At 45.2% G+C, this 22,622-nt stretch overlaps 1 protein-coding gene across 1 annotated transcript in view; it reads left to right on the top strand.

The window, feature by feature from the left end:
• The window catches only part of MPND (MPN domain containing), a 204,910-nt gene that overhangs the window by 84,607 nt on the left and 97,681 nt on the right, over positions 1 to 22,622 (top strand). The window contains exon 2 of the mRNA XM_069964537.1: positions 14,885 to 15,090. Coding sequence (XP_069820638.1) covers positions 14,887 to 15,090 — 204 coding nt within the window. The 5' untranslated portion in view covers positions 14,885 to 14,886. The remainder of the gene's footprint in view (positions 1 to 14,884; positions 15,091 to 22,622) is intronic.

The following is a 22,622-nucleotide window of genomic DNA, read 5'->3' as shown; positions in this document are numbered from 1 at the left end:
GCACGGGGGGCAACATAGTGGGGGCATATACATGGGGGGGTAACATAGGGGGGGATGTATAAGAAGACAACACAGTGGGGGCATATACATGGGGGTAACATAGGGGGGGTATTTATAAGAAGACAACACAGTGGGGGCATATACATGGGGGGAATGTATAAGAAGACAACACAGTGGGGGCATACACATGGGGGGAATGTATAAGAAGGCAACACAGTGGGGGCATATACATGGGGGGAATGTATAAGAAGACAACACAGTGGGGGCATATACATGGGGGGGAATGTATAAGAAGACAACACAGTGGGGGCATATACATGGGGGGAATGTATAAGAAGACAACACAGTAGGGGCATATACATGGGGGGAATGTATAAGAAGACAACACAGTGGGGGCATATAAATGGGGGTAACATAGGGCGGGTATGTATAAGAAGACAACACAGTGGGGGCATATACATGGGGGGTAACATAGGGGGGGTATTTATAAGAAGACAACACAGTGGGGGCATATACATGGGGGGATGTATAAGAAGACAACACAGTGGGGGCATATACATGGGGGGTATGTATAAGAAGACAACACAGTGGGGGCATATACATGGGGGGATGTATAAGAAGACAACATAGGGGGGTATGTATAAGAAGACAACACAGTGGGGGCATATACATGGGGGGTAACATAGGGGGGAATGTATAAGAAGACAACACAGTGGGGGCATATACATGAGGGGGAAAGTACAGGAAGACAACACAGTGGGGGCATCTACAAGGGGGGGGGGAAACATAAGGAAGGCATCTATATGGGGGAAAAGATAAGGGGAACAACACAGAGGGGACCATCTAAAAGGGGGGACTACACTGAGAGGGGCTGTCAAGGACATGCACATGGGGCCATATATATGGAAGATTGAACAAGGGGCCATCTCTACACAGAGGGGGGCATATACTATAAGGGGGGGGGGGGGGTAACAGAGTCAGCCTACCCACTAACTGAGGGTGTAAAGGGGCCAATACAGATGTGCAGTTTGTATAGAGATGAGGATGGTGACAGAGTGAGGAGCCTAATATCTCTGTCTGGCAGATTCTGTGGATTCGTGGCTCGAAGAAGTTCTCATAATGGCCCAGATGGATAAGATGATGAAAAGGGAAGAACTCCGATCAAAGAAGACGTCCCCTGTGAGTCACCTGATGTAACTGCACTGTAATGTATATGGTGTACAGAACCTGTGTAGAGCTGGGTCTGCCTCTTCTGGATGAGGTGATAGTGATCTGTGTACAGTGGATGTTATTCAGTACCAGCGGTGGTATTAGTCAGTAGCAGCAGTGGTGGTGGTATTAGTCAGTATTGGTCTCAGTATACTGGATTTGGTCAGTAACAATATGGTGGTGATGGTAGTGGTTGTGGTGTGGCGGTAATATTTGCGCCTTGGTAATATTGGTCTCAGTATACAGGATTTGGTCAGTAACAGCATGGCGGTAATATGTATGGTGATTATATTTCCATCCTATATACTGGTATTATTGGTAATATCAGTCTTTATCTATCTATCTATCTATCTATCTATTTATCTATCGCATAGCTTGGTCAAGGAAGGGGGGGGGGCCCAAGTTGAACTCTTGCACCAGGGCCCAAGGGACATTAGCTACGGCCCTGCCTATCACCTTTACTTTCTGGGTCACCAGAAGCGCTGATCAGCGATCCGTGCTGCGGGGGAGGGGGGGGGAGGGGGCGGGGTTGGGCGTTACACATCCCGCTCCGGGGCGACATGACGGGAAGGCCTGCTATGCATTACAGCAGCGATCTTTACCACGGGCTGGTGCCTTAAAGCCCGGGCAGCGGGGGTGAAAATGTACGCCCGATCTCCTTAAGGGGTTAAAGGGAGTAACTCAATACAATTGTCACAAATGCGCGGGACGTAGGTAGGGAACAGGACGAGACAGTGAGCCCTAACCACTAGAACCCACCTTCTGACCCTACCTACTTGCCTCAATGGCCCTAAACGGCCGTGGACAGCCACGGTGTCAGTCCCTGTCCTACACCAGGTGATACACAAAACAAGACAGACGAAACAAACACAATAATGCAAAGTCTATGGTCCGGGTCAGCAACGGCGGTCAGCGAGGTACAAAAACGTAACGCCGAAGAAGAGTCAAAAACAGGCAAGGAGGTCAGGGCAGGCAGCAGACAAAGCAGGTTGGGAGAGATGAAGCGCTTAGCTGAGTAACACTCAATAGCCAGCAGGGAAATGAAGAGCCTGCTGCTTTTTATCTGGAATCAGGGACTGGGTCCAGCACTTGATTGGATCAGCCCTGATCCCAGCACCCAGTTAAGCTGGACAGGTCTTATAAGGAGTAACCCCTGCACTGCCAGAGTGTAACAGGCAATGCGGGTGTGACTGGGAAACTAAGACAGCATTCAGACAGAACTGCAAACAAAAAACAACCAGAGGCTCAGCGCTTCCTCGGTCGCCCAGCACGGACCGAGGAGCGCAAAGTCACATTCCTGACAACAATGGTATAAGGTGTATGCAATATCAGATATTATGGTAAATGCAGCCTGCCAGTTTTGCAGCTGTCTAATAATGTATTAAACTGTTTTTCACCTAGTGTGAACACAGCTGGCAGCATTGCATTGAATTCAATGTAATGCCGCCCCTGCAGTAAAGAACTGACACTGAATCTATTGCAATCAGCGTCTGTTCTTTATATAAAAATAGCCTTACTGTGTGTTTGTCAAGTAAAAGTTCTGAATAGTAAAAGCAATTCCATTTTCTCCTGTTCTGAACTACAAGTCCCAGCATGGCAAACCTTCTAGACCTGCTGGGACTTGTTACTTTGCTTAGGCCATGTTCACACAGTGTTTTTTTGCACTCATAAAATGGCCATTATAACCCCTTCAAGACGGAGCCCTTTGATGCAATTAATGCAATGTTTCTCCTCGCCTTCTAAGAGCTATAGCGCTTTTATTTTTCCACCTAAAGGGCTGGTATATAATTTAATAAAATCATTAATCCTGGTGTGTTTCTTTTCCCCCCGTGTACGCGGTTCACTGTGCGGGAACAATAATGTTATATTTTAATAGATCAGACAATTCCGCATTATTTTTATAATGGGCAAGGGGGTATTTTAGACTTTTATTGGGAGGGGGTTTATAAGGGGTTTTTAATACTTAAAAAAAAAGTGTTGCTTTTTTTTTTTTTTTTTACACTTTTTTTCACTATAAAAGATGCAATCAATGCATGTACTGATCTATGCTGTGCCATAGCATAGCATAGATCTGTGTTATCGGCAAACTATGCATAGAGCCTGTCTGAGAGCAGACTCTGTACATGGATCGCCAATCCGTCAGGATGGAGTTAAGTGACTTACCCCCATCTGTCGGCACAAGCAATCGGGACCCCCGGAGTGACCGATCACTTAAGTACCTTAAAGGCTGCGATTGCTTTAGATGAGATGCAGCTGTGGGATAGCAGCTGCCTCTCATTACCTCAATCCCCGTAAACACTGATGTGTGCAGGACCGCTCTCACTGCAGCGGTCCCGCACACATCAGAAGCCCCTGAAGTCAGGAACGTATATATACAGATACAAACTTCCCTTTATTAACCCCTTCACGTCAGCCATCTGTATATATACGTTCCTATTGCACATGCCCCGTGCAGTAGGAATGTACATATACGTTCCTGACTGACAGGGGCTTTGTGATGAGAACGAGATCGCTGCAGGGACAGCGATCCCGCTCTCATCTGTGTACAGCACCGGAGATAATGAGGATCAGCTGCGATCCCGCAGCTGACCCCCATTAACCCCTTAGTGACCGCCGAAACGGCGGTCACTAATGGGCCGGTGCCGCCGCTGTATTTCATCTCCTCCCACCGTGAATCCACGGTGGGGGGAGATGAAATAAGTAAAAATCAGACCCCAGATCAGCCCCCTAGTGCCCCAGTCACTAACCCCCCCTCCCGCGGCGGCCATCGGATCCAAGATGGCCGCCGCGATCACTGTGAACAGACTAATGTCTGTTCACAGTGATCAAGCAAGAAAAATGAATGAAAGCCCCATGCTCTCCGCCACCGGAGGTAGCGGAGAGCATGGGGCAGTCATCGGGACCCCCCCTGTGGGGTCCCGGTACAAGCGATCAGCGGTATATACTATATACCGCTGATCGCTTGTACCATGTGCCGCCGGCACTTTTTATCCCCTGTCACCATGAATGATTGGTGACAGGGGATAAAAAGTGATGTCCCCCCACCCCCCAAGTCGCCCCCCACCCCCCCTGTCACCCCCGTCCCCGAGTCACCCTCCCTTCCCCATATACTCACCGGATCCACGGAGCTCCTTCCTCCTCGACGTCCTGGCTGGTTATGAAGTGCGCATGCGCTCCACAACCAGCCAAGCTCTGAAAATTTAAAGTGACAGAGACCAATTTGGTCTCTGTCACTGAAGTATGATTACTGTGATAGAAAATATCACAGTAATCATAGTAATACAGTGAAAATGAATGTATAAAGTACAAAAAGTGACAAACATACAAAAAAATAAAACACACACTTTTTATTATAGTAATAATTACAGTTTACTCCCAAATTACCCCTAACCCCCCCCCCCCAGATTACCCGTAACCACCGCACGTTGCCCGTAACCACCCCAGGTTGTCCGTAATCACGTCAGATTACACGTAACCCCCCAGATTACCCGTAACCACCGCACGTTGCCCATAACCACCGCACGTTGCCCGTAACCACCGCACGTTGCTCTTAACCACCGCACGTTGCCAGTGACCCCCTCCAGATTGTCCGTAATCACCCCAGATTGCCTGTAACCACCCCAAATTACATGTAACCACCCCAGATTAGCTATAAGCACTTCACTCTATCCGTAACAATTCTAGATTGTCTGTAACCCCTCCAGGTTGCCCCTAACCACCGCAGGTTGGGCATAACCACCGCAGGTTGGGCATAACCACCGCAGATTGCCCATAATCATGCCAGATTACATGTAACCCCCCAGATTGCACGCAACCACCGCAGGTTGCCTCTGACCACCGCACCTTGCCTCTGACCACCGCACGTCCTCTCTGACCACCGTACATCGCCTCTGACCACCGCACGTCGCCTATGACCACCGCACGTCGCCTCTGACCACCGCACGTCGCCTATGACCACCGCACGTCGCCTATGACCACCGCACCTTGCCTCTGACCACCGCACGTCGCCTATGACCACCGCACATCGCCTATGACCACCGCACCTTGCATCTGACCACCGCACCTTGCCTCTGAACACTGTACCTTGCCTCTAACCACCCCAAATTGCCAGTGACCCCCTCCAGATTGCCCGTAACCACGCCAGATTACAGGTACCCACCTCAGATTACCTATTAGCACTTCAGTTTATCCGTAACCACAGCAGGTTGCCTGTAACCACCCCAGATTGTCCGCAACCACCCCAGATTGTCCGTAACCACAGCAGGTTGCCTGTAACCATACCAGATTGTCTGTAACCACAGCAGGTTGTCCGTATTCACCCCACGTTGCCCATAACCACCCCTGGTTGCCTCTAACCACCCCAGGTTGCCTCTAACCACCCCAGGTTGCCTCTAACCACACCAGGTTGCCTGTAACCACCCCAGGTTGCCGTAACCACAGCAGGTTGCCTGTGACCACCCCATGTTGACCGTATCCACCCCAGATTAACCGTAACCACCCCAGATTACCCGTAACCACCCCAGACTGCCTGTAACCACCCCAGACTGCCCGTAACCACCCCAGACTGCCCGTAACCACCCCAGACTGCCCGTAACCACCCCAGACTGCCCGTAACCACCTCAGACTGCCCGAAACCACCTCTAGATTACCCGGAACCACCCCAGATTACCCGTAACCACCCCACATTACCTGTAATCTAATTTTTTTTACTGTATTTTAGTAACTGCGCTATTCTAATAACTGTTACTAGCTGCGGTTTTGCTCCAGCAAATTGGCGCTCCTTCCCTTCTGAGCCCTGCTGTGTGCCCATACAGTGGTTTATGCCCACATATGGGGTACCGTTGTACTCAGGAGAACCTGCGTTACAGATTTTGGGGTACATTTTTTCTCCTGTTCCTTGTGAAATTTAGAAATTTCAAACTAAACCAACATATTATTGGAAAAATTCAAGTTTTTCATTTTTACTGGCCAATTTTGAATACTTTCCTCTAATACCTGTGGGGCCAAAATGCTCATCCTACCCCAATATGAATTCTTTGAGGGGTGTACTTTCCGAAATGGGGAGACTTTTGGGGGGATTTTATTCTGTAGACACTACAGGGGCGCTGCAAACGCACCTGGTGCTCAGAAATTTCTTCAGAAAAATCTGCAGAGAAAATGCTAATTGGCGCTCCTTCCCTTCTGAGCCCGGCTGTGTGCCCATACAGTGGTTTATGCCCACATATGGGGTACCGTTCTACTCAGGAGACCCTGCGTTACAGATTTTGGGGTGAATTTTCTCTCCTGTTCCTCGTGAAATTGAGAAATTTCCAACTAAAGGAACATATTATTGGAAAAATTCGAGTTTTTCATTTTTACTGTCTACTTTTGAATACTTTCCTCTAATACCTGTGGGTTCAAAATGCTCACCACACACCAAGATGAATTCTTTGAGGGGTGCACTTTCCAAAATGGGGTGACTTATGGCGAGATTTTACTCCGCTGGCACTACAGGGGCACTGCAAACCCACCTGGCGCTCAGAAACTTCTTCAGCAAAATCTGCATTGAAAAAGCTAATTGGCGCTCCTTCCCTTCTGAGCCCCGCTGTGTGCCCATGCAGTGGTTTATGCTCACATATGAGGTACCGTTGTACTCATGAGAACCTGCGTTACAAATTTTGGGGTACTTTTTTTCTCTTGTTCCTCGTGAAATTGAAAAATTTCAAACTAAAGGAACATATTATTGGAAAAAATTTGAGTTTTTCATTTTTACTGTCTAATTTTGAATACTTTCCTCTAACACCTGTGGGGTCAAATTGCTCATCCTACCCCAAGATGAATTCTTTGAGGGGTGTACTTTCCAAAATGGGGTGACTTATGGGGTTTTTTCTCTCTGCTGACACTACAGGGGCACTGCAAATGCACCTGGCGCTCGAAAACTTCTTCAGCAAAATCTGCAATGGAAAAGCTAATTGGCGCTCCTTCCCTTCTGAGCCCCGCTGTGTGCCCATGCAGTGGTTTACGCCCACATATGGGGTGCCGTAGTACTCAAGAGAACATGTGTTACAAATTTTGGGGTGCTTTTTCTCTCATGTTCCTTTTGAAAATGAGAAACTTTAATCTAAATGTATATATTATTGGAAAATTTAAATTTTTCATTTTTTTACAGCCTAATGGTGAATACTTTCCTCCAGCCCCTGTAGGGTTAAAATGCTCATTATACCCCTAGATTAATTCTTTAAGGTGTCTAGTTTCCAAAATGGGGTCACTTATGGGGGTTTCCAGTATACAAACCTCCTAAATCAACTAAAAATAAGAACTGGTCCCCAAAAAAATCAGTTTTGGAAACTTTCACGAAAATGTGGTAATTTGCTGATACATTTCTAACCCCCGTAACACCCTAAAAAAGTAAAATATGTTTATGAAATGAAGCCAGAATAAAGAGGACATATCGGTAATGTGACTTAGTAACTAATTTATGTAATACAACTTTCTTTTTTTAGAAGCAGAGAATTTCAAAGTTCATAAAATGCTACTTTTTTCAATTTTTCATGATATTTTGATGTTTTTTCACAAAAAACACACAAAGTAGTGACCAAATTTTGCCACTAATATAAAGTGCCATATGTGACGAAAAAACAATCTCAGAATCGCTAGCATATGTTAAAGCATCACTGAGCTATAAGCGCATAAAGTGAGACAGGTCAGATTTTGAAAAATGAGCCTGGTCTTTTAGGTGCAAATAGGCTCGGTCTTGAAGGGGTTAAATACTTAAGTTCCATTAAGTCTATCTGTGGTGTCTAACTAGGGGTGTTACTGTCACATACACCCTTCTCTTAGTTTGTACTTTTTTGTGGTCTTATTATGAGTTGGCCACTAGATGTCTCTGTATTATGTATTAGTATATAGAAGCTGCACAGCTGAAGGATCGCAAGGGGTTATTGTGTTTGTGTTAACATAATCTGTAGACCAGTAGGATTTCTGCTTTCTTCTTCCCTATTACCTCTCCTCTCTGTTCTTCTATTGCACTCTTTTCACCCAATCACAGCGCACCCTACTCGCTGTAGAGGAAGTTAGTCCCATGGGTGGGGGAGGAGCAAGAGTCTTCTGTTCAGGACAGTGTGAAGGAAGGATGAAAGCTAGATAGTTCCCCACAGCGGTCCTATTTGGGCCCTGGCTCTCTGCCAGGTCCCCAAGTAGTCAGTCTTAGCCAGTACCCCGCATGGGTAGGACGCAAGACAGTGCACTGTTACCAACCTTCTTACAAGTACCTACACCAAGCACTATGCAGTGTTAAACCTCTTAGGAGAGGACTAGCCAACTGATAACCTCATCCCACGCCATGGACAAGGAGAAGTCACAGAGCAGGAAAGTATCCATTATAGAGCCACAGAGCCAGAAACTGATCCGGACAGAGCAAAGTTGCAGTAACCTAGGAACTCTGTCTCGCAGCGCGGGTGTCAGCAGGGAACCCTCTGCATTCCGCTTAACCCAGGTTTCAAGCTCTGGGGCCTGTGTCACCCATTAGTACGGTTCTGCCAACGCTAGTGGGCATAAGGTGGTGTGGCGTCTGAAAGCAAAGGTCAATACACAGGCACAGGTGTTCTTCTTCTACAAGTATTCTATTTTATCCTCCAACATCCCGGCAGAGCACACTACTACATGGGTTGAGACTCTCACGACATCCTCCTCTCTGCTACTCTACCTTAGCACAACTCTGCCGAAACAACTATCTCCAACATTGCACTAATCCTACAGATCTGGTCGTTCTATGTTCAAGTATTTATTGGAACTTTGTCAAATGTATCTCAGAGACTTTCTCTATTACCTGTTGCACATTTACAAGTAGTAAACCAACTCAATGCTACTCCAAGAGTCTGTGATAATACATCACCACCTACACAGCATACACACCGCAACCTTGGGACCCTTCCTCTTTCTGTGGGTGGCGGGTCGTACTATCCAAGAGGGTCATTACACCGGTCTGACCACATCATCTGTGACACTATCCCAAGGGACCCGGTAGCAAACCGGCAGGACACTGACCACAGGGGAAAAGGGTGCAACCAGCATTACACACTAAAAGCAGAGGTGCCATCACACCTGTGTGCCCACCTGGCACTGGCATCTTGTGACAACATACTAAGGTACGGCTGTATCTCAGCCATCCACCACCGGAGTGGTTTCACACTACAACACCTAGCAAGTGACCAGCCGTCCCTCCGATATAACACCTCCAGGGGTACACCACATATCTGTTCTATTTTGTACTTAGTTTGCTTAATCTTGTACATTTTTTTTCACTTTGAAATTACATTCTGGGGATGCTGGAACCAATTACAAGTCCATGGACATAGTTACTCAATATACGATGGTTTCAACATAAAATGGTCTTCCCAGAAACAGTTAATATTGTATGTTGATGGACAACAGTAACTCCCTGGATGCTAAATGAAGTACTGTTATTTTAACTGTCGGGAACTGTGTGTATACACAGGGTTAGAGAAATCTTTAGCTTATTACAGTAGCAGAAAAATGAAAGGAATGTGTAGACATCCATTCTGGGCATACCTTTTTATATTTGAATAGTCCTCTTAATCATCTCGATGCCTTTTTTTAATTAAAATCCAAATGAAGCTAAAGGGAACCTGTCAGGCCCCATTCACACCTCAGTGTCAGTTTTTACTGTCAGGAAATCCTGATCAGGAGGCCTCAAAAGGCATCAGGAAAGCATCAGGATTTCCTGACAGTAATCCATTTTACCTTTAGGAAACCAACAGGAAATACCTTCAGGATTTCCTGATGAGAAAGAAAAAAACTGCTTTCAATATGGTCTAGTATTCCAACATACATCACAAGTACCCACACAGCCCCTAGTGTACTGTGCCACCATCTTCCCCTCATGCACCGTGCCATCGTGTTCCCCTTGTGGCGTGCCACTGTCTCGCCCTCATGTACCATGCCACTGTGTTTCCCTCATGTGCCGTGCCACCATGTCCACTTCATTCCATATGTACTCCTCTTATCTGTTGCAGAACTACAACTTCCACTATGAACTGTCAGCAGGGCATGATGGGAGTTGTAGTTTTGCCATCTGCAACCAACCAGGCTGCAGAAATAAAACTCCCATCATGCCCTGCTGACAGGTCTTGATGGGAGTTGTAGTTTTGCCATCTGCGGCCATCCAGGTTGCAGAACTACATCTCCCATCATTACCTGTCAGCAGGGCATGATGAGAGTTGTAGTTTTGCCATCTGCGACCATCCAGATTGCAGAAATACAACTCCCATCATGTCCTGCTGTCAGTTCATAATGGGAGTGTTAGTTTTGCAACCTGGATGGCCACAACTACAACCCCCATCAAGACCTGCCAGCAGGTCATGATGGGAGTAGTAGTTCTCCAACCTGGATGGCCACAGGTTGCAGAACTACAACTGCCATCATGACCTGTTAGCTGGACATGGTGGAAGTTTTAGTTCTGGAGTGGGGGGGGTGTTGGGGTCTGGACGCATTTCCTGATGTGCATCAGACTTCTTTGGGGGCGTGCGGGCCAGAATTCCGGACAAAAATAGGACTGGATCTAAAAAATCGGACACCCTTCAGGAAAAATCCGGAAGAGGGCCTGTGACTAATAAAAGTCTATGGGTCCGGAAATCCATCCAGGTTTCCTGATAGGAAATCCGGGTGGTTTTTCCGATTGTGTGAAGGAGGCCTTACTAAGTTTATGCTGCCTTAAATAAAGGCAGTATAAAAGGGTGCTTTTACACAGAGACATTTATCTGACAGATTTTGGAAGCCAAAGCCAGGAATGGATTTTAAAAGAGGAGAAATCTCAGTCTTTCCTTTATGATCTGTTCTTTGCCTATAGTCCGTTCCTAGCTTTGACTGTCAGATAAATCTCTCTGTGTAAAGGCACCTTAAACTAGTGAAAGAAATGGTGAAAAAAACAGTGTATTAATTAAATAATCTTTTCAGCTGTTTTCCTGATATGCAAGAGAATGGGCTTTAGACTATGGCACTAAAGGCCCTATTCCACGGAACAATTTTCGGCCGATACAGCTGATAATCGTCCCGTGGAATAGGAGGCAACGATCAGCCGACATCGTTCATGTCGGCTAATTGTTGAAGTAGTTTGTCTTTTAACATGTTGAAAGACAAACGACTTATATAGCAGCGATCTGCTGCCGCCACTCCGTGGAATAGGAGCGTTGGCAGCAGATCGCCACTATATCCTATGAACTGCCTGGATGATCAGCGACCACCTGGGCAGCCCCCCCGCAGCTCCCCCCGGACGCACCCACTCGCTGCTGCCGCATGTAATAACGAGCGGGGAACGAGGAGCAAACGAGCGCTGACAGCTCCTTGTTTGCTCCTCACTGTCGGCCTGTGGGATAGGGCCTTTACTCTACCCCCCGCTGCTGATTGACAGCTGTCTACCTATACACAGTACAGATAGACAACTGCCAGAGTGTGCTGGTGCTTATGAATATCCAGACAACTCAGCCCACACATATAATGGAGAGGACCAGTTATTGTCCTTGTTATTCCGGAGGATATCTCCAAATCAGCTGCACAGAACAATGTATTGATTGATACATCATTCTGTTACGCTTATCTTTTATAAGTTTATACTACCCTTAGATAGGGCAGCATAAACATACTAACAGAGTCTTTTTAATGTCCAGTGGGTTTTCACCAGCATGACAAAATCCATGTTCTCTATATCTAATGTTTGTCAGTTAAGCAGGATAGGTTTATACATATGAGTCATGGAGCAGTGATGAAGAGGACTTGGGCTGGACAACTTTAGGTTCTGATTATTTTAGGGAATGCATGCTGGGCTTTTGCATATAAAAAAGGCTTATATTTAATTGATGGACAAGTTTAACCCCTTTACACATTTTGACACCCAGGGACACCATCATGGGTTAAAGGAGAAGTCTAGCCAAAATAATTTTTTTATATGTTATTACTTATGGAAAGTTATACAATTTTCTAATTTTTCTGCTCATATACTGCTATTTTCCTTAATTTAGTGTATCAGGAAGTGTTAGAATTATCTCTAAAGTAGTGACGTCACGACGAAAGGTGTAATTCCTATGGAGTGTCCAGCCGGGGGCGCTCTCTATATACAAGTCAATGAGTACCATTGACTTCTATATATAGTGCGCCCCTGCTGGACACTCCATAGGAATTACAGTGTATGTAATGTAATGTTATGCACTGTACTTTTGTGACTTCATGAATACATATATGGAATACTTTGGGGAGCAAGTGTCCTTGCTCCCCTAAGTATCCCATAAATGTATTAAATGAATACATTTGCTGGGCACCGAGCAGGGAGGGAGAGAGGTGCCATCTACCTCCCCCCTCCCTGCACAGTGCTGGGAACATATACAAAGTACTACTCCCCCATTATCTGCAGATAATGGGGGAGTAGTACCTTTTGCTATCCCTATCACCGCCCGTGCCGCCGCCACCGTCGCTCACACAGGGGCTGCTTTTCATGCCTCCCGCCGCTCCCCCTCCTCCTCCCGGCTTCAAACTTACTATCGCGGCGCTGATTCCCCGCCGCCCGCGTCGCTCCTCACTATCCGGCCGGCCGCTGACTCCCGCTCGCCCGTTCGCACGCCCCGTTCCTCACACTATCTGGCCGCCGCTTTCTGCTCTTGCATGCCCGCCCCTTCCCCGGCCGGGGACACCAGGAAGCGCCGTGCTCCCGGCCGGGGTGGGGGCGAGCTGACGCGGCCGGCATGCAAGAGAAGAGAGCGGCGGCCAGATAGTGTGAGGAACGGGGCGTGCGAACGGGCGAGCGGGCGTGCGGGAGTCAGCGGCCGGTCGGATAGTGAGGAGCGGCGCGGCCGGCGGGGAATCAGCGGCGCGATAGTAAGTTTGATGCCGGGAGGAGGAGGGGGAGCGGCGGGGGGCATGAAAAGCAGTCCCTGTGTGAGCGGCAGTGGCGGCGGAGCGGGCGGTGATAGGGATAGCAAAAGGTACTACTCCCCCATTATCTGCAGATAATGGGGGAGTAGTACTTTGTATATGTTCCCAGCACCGAGCAGGTAGATGGCACCTCTCTCACTCCCTGCTCAGTGCCCAGCAAATGTATTCATTGAATACATTTATGGGATACTTTGGGGAGCAAGGACACTTGCTCCCCAAAGTATTCCATAAATGTATTCATGAAGTCACAAAAGTACAGTGCATAATATTACATTACATACACTGTAATTCCTATGGAGTGTCCAGCAGGGGCGCACTATATATAGAAGTCAATGGTACTCATTGACTTCTATATATAGAGCGCCCCCTGCTGGACACTTCATAGGAATTACACCTTTCGTCGTGACGTCACTGCTTCAGAGATAATTCTAACACTTCTTGATACACTAAATTAAGGGAAATAGCAGTATATGAGCATTTACCATAATTAATGTACATTAGAAAATTGTATAACTTTCCATAAGTAATAACATAAAAAAATAATTTTGGCCGGACTTCTCCTTTAAGGGTGATACAGAAAGGACTCACGACACGAGGTACCGCAGCTATTAGCACAGGGTCATTGGTGTGCTGGCTAATTAACCATTTAAATGCTGACTGTGGCATTTAAATGACTTAGAGCCCTAAAAGCCCTTAGAGTCAGATTATCTGCCAAAGATTTGAAGCCAAAGCCAGGAACAGACTATAAACATATCCGGTCATAAAGGAAAGTCTGAGATTTTTCCTCTTTTCAAATCCATTAATGGCTCTGGCTTCAAATCTTTGGCAGAAAATCTTTGGCAGATAATCTTTCTGTGTAAATGGACCCTCAGGGTGCATGCACACTACGGAATACGCACGTAAAGCCTGCTGCAGATACCGTCCCTGGCCCCTGCTTGCGGCAGCACGCATCTCCGCCCGTGCCATAAACAACATTTTATGGCTGGGCCAATTCCGCCATCCGCCGAAAGAATTGACAGACGGCAGAATACGTCTGTGCCTAGAATGGAGTCTATAGCAAAAGCAGAGATGTGCGCGCCCGCGAACAGGGGCCAGCGAAGGAATCCACAGTGGCCTTTACTTGCGTATTCCGTAGTGTGCATGCAAGTTTAGTCTGAGTAATCTTTGCTCTGGTGCACTGCCGCATTATCAGCTCGCTCAAATGATAATCAATAGAGCGGGCAAACCAGATGATGCGGAAGTGCTCCTAAGGCTAGGTTCACACTGCGTTTTCAGCATCCGTTTAACGCATCCGTTTTTTGCAAAAAACGCATGAAAAACGGATTGCAAAAAACGGATTCATTTGTGTGCATCCGTTTTTCCATTGACTTCCATTATTAAAAAAAACGGATCCGTTTTTTTTGGCGGACCAAAACGGATCAAAAAACGTTGCTGACCCTATTTTTCTGGACGTTAAAAAAAACGGATCCGTTAAACGGATGCTGAAAACGCAGTGTGAACCTAGCCTAACAGTAAATCAGAGTGAATATTTTTCTGACTAACAGCAACTAACAGCCTATCAGGTGGTTAGATTTATCTAACCCACTTATAGTTCCCCTTTAAAATAAAAAAGGTAATCCTGTCTAGCCATGTTCTTATTTACACCCATGTTTTCCTGTTGATAGGTCCATTTTAAATTGGCAACCTGTTTATAATGTGGACATGCTCCAGATTTTCCCTGTTGACTTCATTGATTCTGCTTTCTTGCTTTTAGTAATGGAGGAGCAATCTCCTTGGGGTGAAGATGGACTAGAAGAAGACGATGAGGAAATGGAGGATAATGAAGCTGAGAGCTCAGGAAGAGTTCCCCACTTTGGAAAGGCAAACAGCTTTTTGACAAAGAGGGGCATCACCCTTAGAGTACTCCTGAAACATGGACTAATAGAGCCTGGCCAAGGGGTTCTATCAATACTCTACTTGGTGAGATCATCATAAGATTTGTATTTTACTTTGATTTGACATTTTGGCCTCTTATGCACTTATAATAAGTAGAAAGATCTTCTGGTAGATTCTATACATCTAAGCATACATATACAGATTGAAATAGTTTAGTAAGCCACTGATTACTAATGGCTGATATGCTCCATATAGCCACGCATGCACCGTTGAGCAAGATAAACCTTGGTAGCCTGGCATGACCCATAAAACTAGGTATGCCCCTTGTATCCAAATATGCCTCCTTCAGCAAGGTATGTCCCCTGTAGCTAGGTGTTATTAATACAACCAGGTGTTCCCCTGCAGCCAGATATGCCCCCCTGGCAGCCAGATATAGCCCCTTGATCTCAGGTATGCCCCTTGTAACTAGAGATCCCCCTTGTAGCCAGGTATGATCCATACGGATCCTGCAGCCAGATATGCCCCTTGTAGCCTGATTTGCCCCCTTCAGTCAGATATGGAGAAAAGAAGGTGGGCAGCGGTGATCGGCATTGCTAGCATTGAGCAATATCCCGGTGCCAGAAGCAATATTGTGTTTTTTTTTAATGCCTCCTTCATACTCAGGGCTAATTCTAGCTTTTGTGCTGCCTGGGGCAAAAATTGTATTGGCTAAGGGTCCATTTACACAGAAAGATTATTTGATAGATTATCTGCCAAAGATTTTAAGCCAAAGCCAGAAACAGGCTATAAACAGAGATCAGGTCTTAAAGGAAAGCCTGAGATTGCTCCTCTTTTCAAATCCTTTCCTGGCTTTGGCTTCAACTGTTTGGCAGATTATCTTTCTGTGTAAATGGACCCTTATGAGGAGCTCCTTTTGCCTGATCCCTGCTGCACCCAGTGTGACTAGTTGAGTCACAATGGGGTTTATGGATGGACCAGAAGTCAGTTTCCTTATGTAAATTCATGAGCACTTCCTTAGGAAAAGTGAATTCCGGTTTACTCAGCCAGCGCTGTGTATGGGTATGTTCACACTGAGGAATAGGCGAGGAATTGAAGCAAAATCTGCTCTGAATTTCAGCTTGAAATTCCTCCCGTAAAATATGAACAAAGCAATGTCCCATTGTGTTTAATGGGATTTCCCCTGTGTTGTTTATACTGCAGAATTTCTAAGCAGAATTTTCTGCCACAGATCTGCTCTCCGCCCAAAGAATTGATTTGTCAACTTTTTGGGCGGATTCTGCTAGAGGAATTCTATAGGCCCTATTAAACGTGAAGATTATCGTGCAAAAAATTGTTATATTGTTTCAAATTCAACGATAATCGGTCTGTGAAATTGCAGGCACCGATTGAAAAATCGTTTGTGTGTCATTGATCATTGATTTAGATCTGAACCTACAATGATCGTTAATCATTTGCTGTAATTCCACATTCGTTCACTGTAGTTCCGCATTTTTTCACTAATCTTTCAGTGTAATTGCACATTATTTGCTGGGATCAAATAGAGTAAACGATCGCATAGTAATGATCGTAACTAACAACTATCGTTCTGTGTAATATGGTGAATGATTTCAGGTTAACGATAAACAATCTCGCAATTGTTTGAAATTTTAATTAATCGTTAATCGTTAAAAATTGCTTCATGTAATAGGACCCTATAAAGGTCAATGAGGGTCGAATTGCCGACAAAGCCCAAAGAACACAGGAATAAAGCGTCTGATAAGCGGAGGGAGTAGGACAGCAATTTACCCTAACCAGCTTTATACTGGGAGCATAAAATGATATCACTGGAGTGCTCCTTTAAATGGCCAGTGTCACTAGAAAAAAAACTTTTCATAGGTCTGAATTAGGGATGGTCCGAACCGAGTTCGGTTCGGGTTTGTACGAACCCGAACCCTCGGTAATGATTCCCACTGTCTGCCCGCTCCGTGGAGCGGGCGGATCCAGCGGGAGGACCGCCTGGAAAACTGGGATACAGCCATAGCCATAGGCTGTATCCCAGTTTTCCAGGCGTAACTTCCGCTGGATGCGCCCGTTCCACGGAGCGGGCAGACAGCGGGAATCTGCTGCCGAGCGTTCGGGTTCATACGAACCCGAACCTCGGTAGGTTCGGACCTTCCCTGGTCTGAATGTTCAGATAGATCAGAAGGAACATTGAGAAGTCCATGCTCTGCACATCCCTCAGCTCTGTGTCACCTGAATGAGAAAGTTGCGTATAGTTTATAGGACAAGGAAACCGGCAGCACATGTCTCCCTTCGTTTGTTCTCCTGATCAATCAGACTCTGACAGATAAAAAGTTTTGCATGTCTTTATTTTAAAAGTTTGTTTTTTTAATGTCAGGTCTCTTGTTAACAAAACCTGCTGTACTAAAGCTAACAGTATATAAAGGCCATGTAATGCCGCCACAGAATGATAGTGACTAAGTTTTATCACCATATTGTTACCACCTAAAATCCAGCATACCAAAACCAATATCACCAACATTACACAAGGGACAAATAATACCGCCACATCCTAACCACATAATAACACTGTCTAATGAAGTATAGGTGTCTGTCGCAGGTTCAGTCCAAAACACCTGACAAAATAGTGTAACATCCAGTACTGTTATTATCTTTTCAAATGAGAAACATGCTTGAAACCAGATGTACTCAATTAATGTCAACAGGGTGCGCATGGGTGTGTATGGTTCTGTATGGTTGCATATTGTTCTGTATGGGTGCATCTTCATTTTTTCATTCCGCTCCAATGATCACGAGCAGACATGAAAAAAAACCATACATATATACCCATATACAGTATATGCATATAGTACACAGAAACATTACACGCAGACCCACATACAGTATATGCATACATTACAAAGACACACATATATAATACACATACATATGTTACAGACACATACATATTACATTCATATATATATAGGCTTGGTTATGAAGGAGTAGAGCATATTAATTGTAACTTTTTATAATAAGCTAAACTTACTACGACTAAATAATAGACCAAACGATTGGTATTATATATATATATATATATATATATATATATATATATATATATATATATATACTAGAAAATGTACCCGGCGCTGCCCGGGTATAAACTGTCAGTGTGTCAATTAGATTTGTTCTAAGGTGCCCAGGAGGCCAAGCTAAAGGTATTGTTTCATCTGAGTTAATCAGTGGAATTAGTGTATCCCTGTAGTGCATAGTTGGAGAGGTTCTGTATACCCACAATGTATAGTTTTTAGGGGTCTTGCATATCTGTAGTGCATAGTTGGGGGGCTGTATACCTATAGTGTATAGTTGGGGGGGGTCCTGTATACCTGTAGTGTGTATTTGGGGGGGGCTGTATACCTGCAGTGTACAGTTGGTGAAGATCCTGTATACATGTACTGTAAAGTTTGGGGATCCTGTATACCTGTAGTATATAGTTGGTGCTGTATACCTGTAATGTAAAGTTGGTGGAGGTCTTGTATACCTGTAGTTTATAGTTTGAGGGTCCTGGATACCTGTAGTGTATAATTGGTGGAGGTCTTGTATACCTGTAGTATATAGTTCGGGGGTCCTGTATACCTGTAGTGCATAGTTTGAGGGTCTTGTATAACTGTAGTATAGAGTTGATGGAGGTCCTGTATACCTGTAGTGTATAGTTTGGGGTCCTATATGCCTGTAGTATATAGTTGGTGGAGTTCCTGTATACCTGTAGTATATAACTTTGGGGTCCTGTATACCTGTAGTATAGAGTTGGTGAAGGTGCTGTATACCTGTATTATAAAGTTGGTGTAGGTCCTGTATACCTGTAGTGTATAGTTTTGAGGTCCTGTATACCTGTAGTGTATAGTTTGGGGTCCTATATACCTGTAGCATATAGTTGGTGGAGTTCCTGTATACCTGTAGTGTATAGTTTTGGGGTCCTGTATACCTGTAGTGTATAGTTTGGGGTCTTGTATACCTGTAGTATATAGTTGGTGGAGGTCCTGTATACCTGAAGTATATAGTTGGTGGAGGTCCTGTATACCTGTAGTGTATAGTTTTGGGGTCCTTTATACCTGTAGTGTAAAGTTTGGGGTCCTGTATACCTGTAGTATATAGTTTGTGGAGGTCCCGTGCACCTGTAGTGTATAGTTTTGGGGTCCTGTATAGTATAGTATGGCGGTATTGGTCAGGTGTGGTGTGGCAGTGTTATCCAGTCACAATATGGCAGTATTGGTCAGGTCTGGTATGGCAGTGTTACCCAGTCACAGTATGGTAGTATTGGTCAGGTCTGGTGTGGCGGTGTTATCCAGTCACGGTATGGTGGTATTGGTCAGGTCTGGTGTGGCGGTGTTATCCAGTCACATCCAACGATGAAAGGTTCCACAGCTCCTTGTAGTAATGTAGAAAACTTAATTGGTACATACAAAAAATAATAAAAACTTTTAAAACCGCGCCGATATAAATGAAAATAAATAGGCACATACACTGACCTCAAAAAAATATAGAATAAATCTGTCTTGAGATTCATGCCCTGTGGGAAACGTGTAGCCAAATTTAGTATCCAGTATGCTTCCCTCTTTCTAAGAAGCTTTACCCAATCCCCTCCCCTTGGAGGTTTATCTACTTTTTCTATGGCTCGAATATTTAGGGTACTTGTATCTCCCTCATGACATTGATGAAAATGTCTGGACAAGCCAGACATGGATTTATTACCAGGGAAGGGGGTTACAGAGCGGATGTCGCGCATATGTTCAGCAAAGCGAACCTTTAATTTTCTTATGGTGGATCCCACGTATTGTACCCGGCAGGAAGAACATTCCGCCAGGTACACCACATATGTACTGGCGCAATTGATGAAGCTCTTAATTTTAAAAGAGCTTCCCGTGATGTAGGACATAAAAAAGGTGCTTTTTACAGTAAAGACGCACATTGGGCATCTAGGGGCAGCACACTTAAAAAAGCCGATCATCTTTAACCAATTTTCCATACTATCAGGGTAATGATCGGATCTTAGTGCTGATGGAGACAGCATGTTACCCAAAGTTTGACCTTTCTTGGCTACACATTTCACTCCCCCTGTAAGTAGTTGTTCACACAGTTTATCCTGAAACAGGATAGGTATGTGTTTCGTAATGATAGTTTGTATGTCCTTAAATTGTGGACTGAAGGGTGTGGAAAAGGTGAGTGGGTGTTTGTGGTCAGGTGTATGGTTCCTTTGGTTGCGCCTATCTGCGAGATGGTATGCTCTATCATGGCTTTCAGCAATGCTACGAGCTCTATTGATGTTGTGAACACTGTATCCTCTATTCCGTAATCTATTGGGAAGTTGTGTTGCAGTTTCCATGTATGCTCGTTCAGACGTACAGTTACGTATTGCCCTTACAAATTCCCCAATGGGGAGGTTTCTAGTCACATGTTTGGGATGACTGCTATCTGCGTGTAGTATCCCGTTGCCCGCAGAGGGTTTTCTGTATAGTGTACTAGTGACCTTACCCTTATCAAAGGACAACAAAACGTCCAAGAAAGATGGAATGAATTTCATGCTGGAACGTGAATTTTAAATTTAGTGTGTTGCCATTGATGTATTTAACGAAATCCTTGCCTGTCCCACCATCGCCCGCCCATATTAGGAGGAGGTCATCAATGTACCTATCGTACCAAAGGAAAAATTTGTCTGTGAACTGAAAAAAATTATTGGACAGTAAAAAATGCGTAACCTCAAGAATGTATGTGCAGAGATTGTTACTGTAGTTGCTATATTTATGTAGATGGTATGATAAAGCAGTAATAGAGAGGTCATGCGGTAGTGATGGATAAAGTGCCACCACATCACACGACAACCATGTGGCATCGTGTATGGGTGGCAGTTCATCCAATGTGGCAAGAAGACTTTTGCTATCTCGGATAAACCCTGTGCTACGTGTGGCCAAGGGCTGTAAAAGATTGTCAAGCCATGTGCATAGGGGCTCTAATAAAGAGCCTATGCCCGAGACAATCGGGCGAAGGGGTGGGGGAAAAAACCCCTTGTGAGTTTTAGGTAAGGCATGAAAGATGGGGACTCTAGGAAAAGCGGGCATCATATACTTTTGTTTTTTGGGTGTCAAAAAACCTCCCTTTAGCCCTGTATCCAGAATATCTTGAAGTCTCCTTTTTACTGTATTGGTGGGGTCCGATGAGAGTGACCTGTATGTGGAGGCATCACAAAGGATGTTGAAGACCTCCCGTACATACAGGTCCCTGTCCAGGACAACCACCGACCCTCCCTTGTCCGACTGTCGTATAGTGAGGTAAGGATTAGAAATCAAATCCTTCAAAGCTCGTCTTTCGCCTTTAGATAGATTATCCTTACCAGTTTCGATACGGGACCTATTAGCAAGTGCAGTTAACTCCTCCTCAATCTTTGTTTGGAAAGCATCCATACAGGGTGCTCTGGAGTTAACTGGATAGAAGTCCGGGTTCGGAACTGGTATCCTGTCAGTACTCGTGATCATATCGGTACAAACGACACCTTCCCCTTCTAGATCTAATAAAGATTGAACAGACATTTGTTCATGAAACAATAAATTTAGTGGTACAACATTCTGACCAACCATATTTAGATCGTGGGGAGGAGGAGTGGGGGAACTGGGGGAATCAGGTGTGGGTGCAATGTCCTCATTAGCAGTTAGAAAGTGTCTCTTGACCGTTACAAGATGCATCAATTTATTAACATCTTGTAAGGTGGCATATAAGTGAAAGGTTCTGTTGGGGACAAAATTGAGGCCCCGAGATAACACCTTCAGATGATCCTTTGAAAGGACAGTGGCAGATAAGTTATGAACATCGGCAGGTATTTCAGTCTTTACCTCCTCTGTTGTCTGCCGTGTCTTCCTCGCCCAATGCTTTCTTCCGGCTCGGCGTGGCCTCTGTCATTTTTTGGCTGCTCCTGGTGTGGGTTGGTCCGGGAGCGTGTGTTTGGAGGGTCTCTGTACACCTGCTGGGTGCGCCCACGGCCTCTCGTGGTTCTCTTGTGTGGGCGTCCTCTGTGGATTGCAGGTGTGTACGGAAGCTCCTCCTGGTCAGAAAGCTCTGTCTGAGTATCAGAGGTATCTACGTCAGTAGAGGCAAAAGTAATAGTCCTTTGTCTTTGGGTAGTAGAACCATGTGGTTCCTGGGCGATTTTGGCTTTGCGTCTTTGTTCCCACCACGTGTATACAGTGTCAGTGGAATAGTCCTTTTGGTCACGAGTAAACTTGTTTTTTTTTTGTAGTAATAATGTCATTTTCATAGTCTGTCAGAACTTTTGTTGTTTGTTCCATTTCAGACTCATAACCGGGCAATTGTTGGTAAGTTTGTAATGTAACTTCCAATTCTTTAAGATTAGTATCCAGTATCGTCAGTTTACTTTCACCTTTCTGGATGATAATGTTCATGAGGGTGAAAGAGCAAATGGATAGAGCTGAGTTCCACTCCGTAGCATATTCTTCTCCCTCTGTAGGATTGGGCGGCTTTCTTACTCGTAATCCTCGGGGAATCATATTTCTCTCCACGTACTCCTTTAAGGTATTGACATACCACCATATTTTGAGTTGTTTCTTCTTTGTCTTTTCATAACT

Source organism: Dendropsophus ebraccatus, chromosome 3, assembly GCF_027789765.1.
Source record: "Dendropsophus ebraccatus isolate aDenEbr1 chromosome 3, aDenEbr1.pat, whole genome shotgun sequence".
Lineage (NCBI taxonomy): Eukaryota > Metazoa > Chordata > Amphibia > Anura > Hylidae > Dendropsophus > Dendropsophus ebraccatus.
Note: the sequence above shows the minus strand (reverse complement) of the source record. Positions and strands in the feature narration are given on the sequence as shown.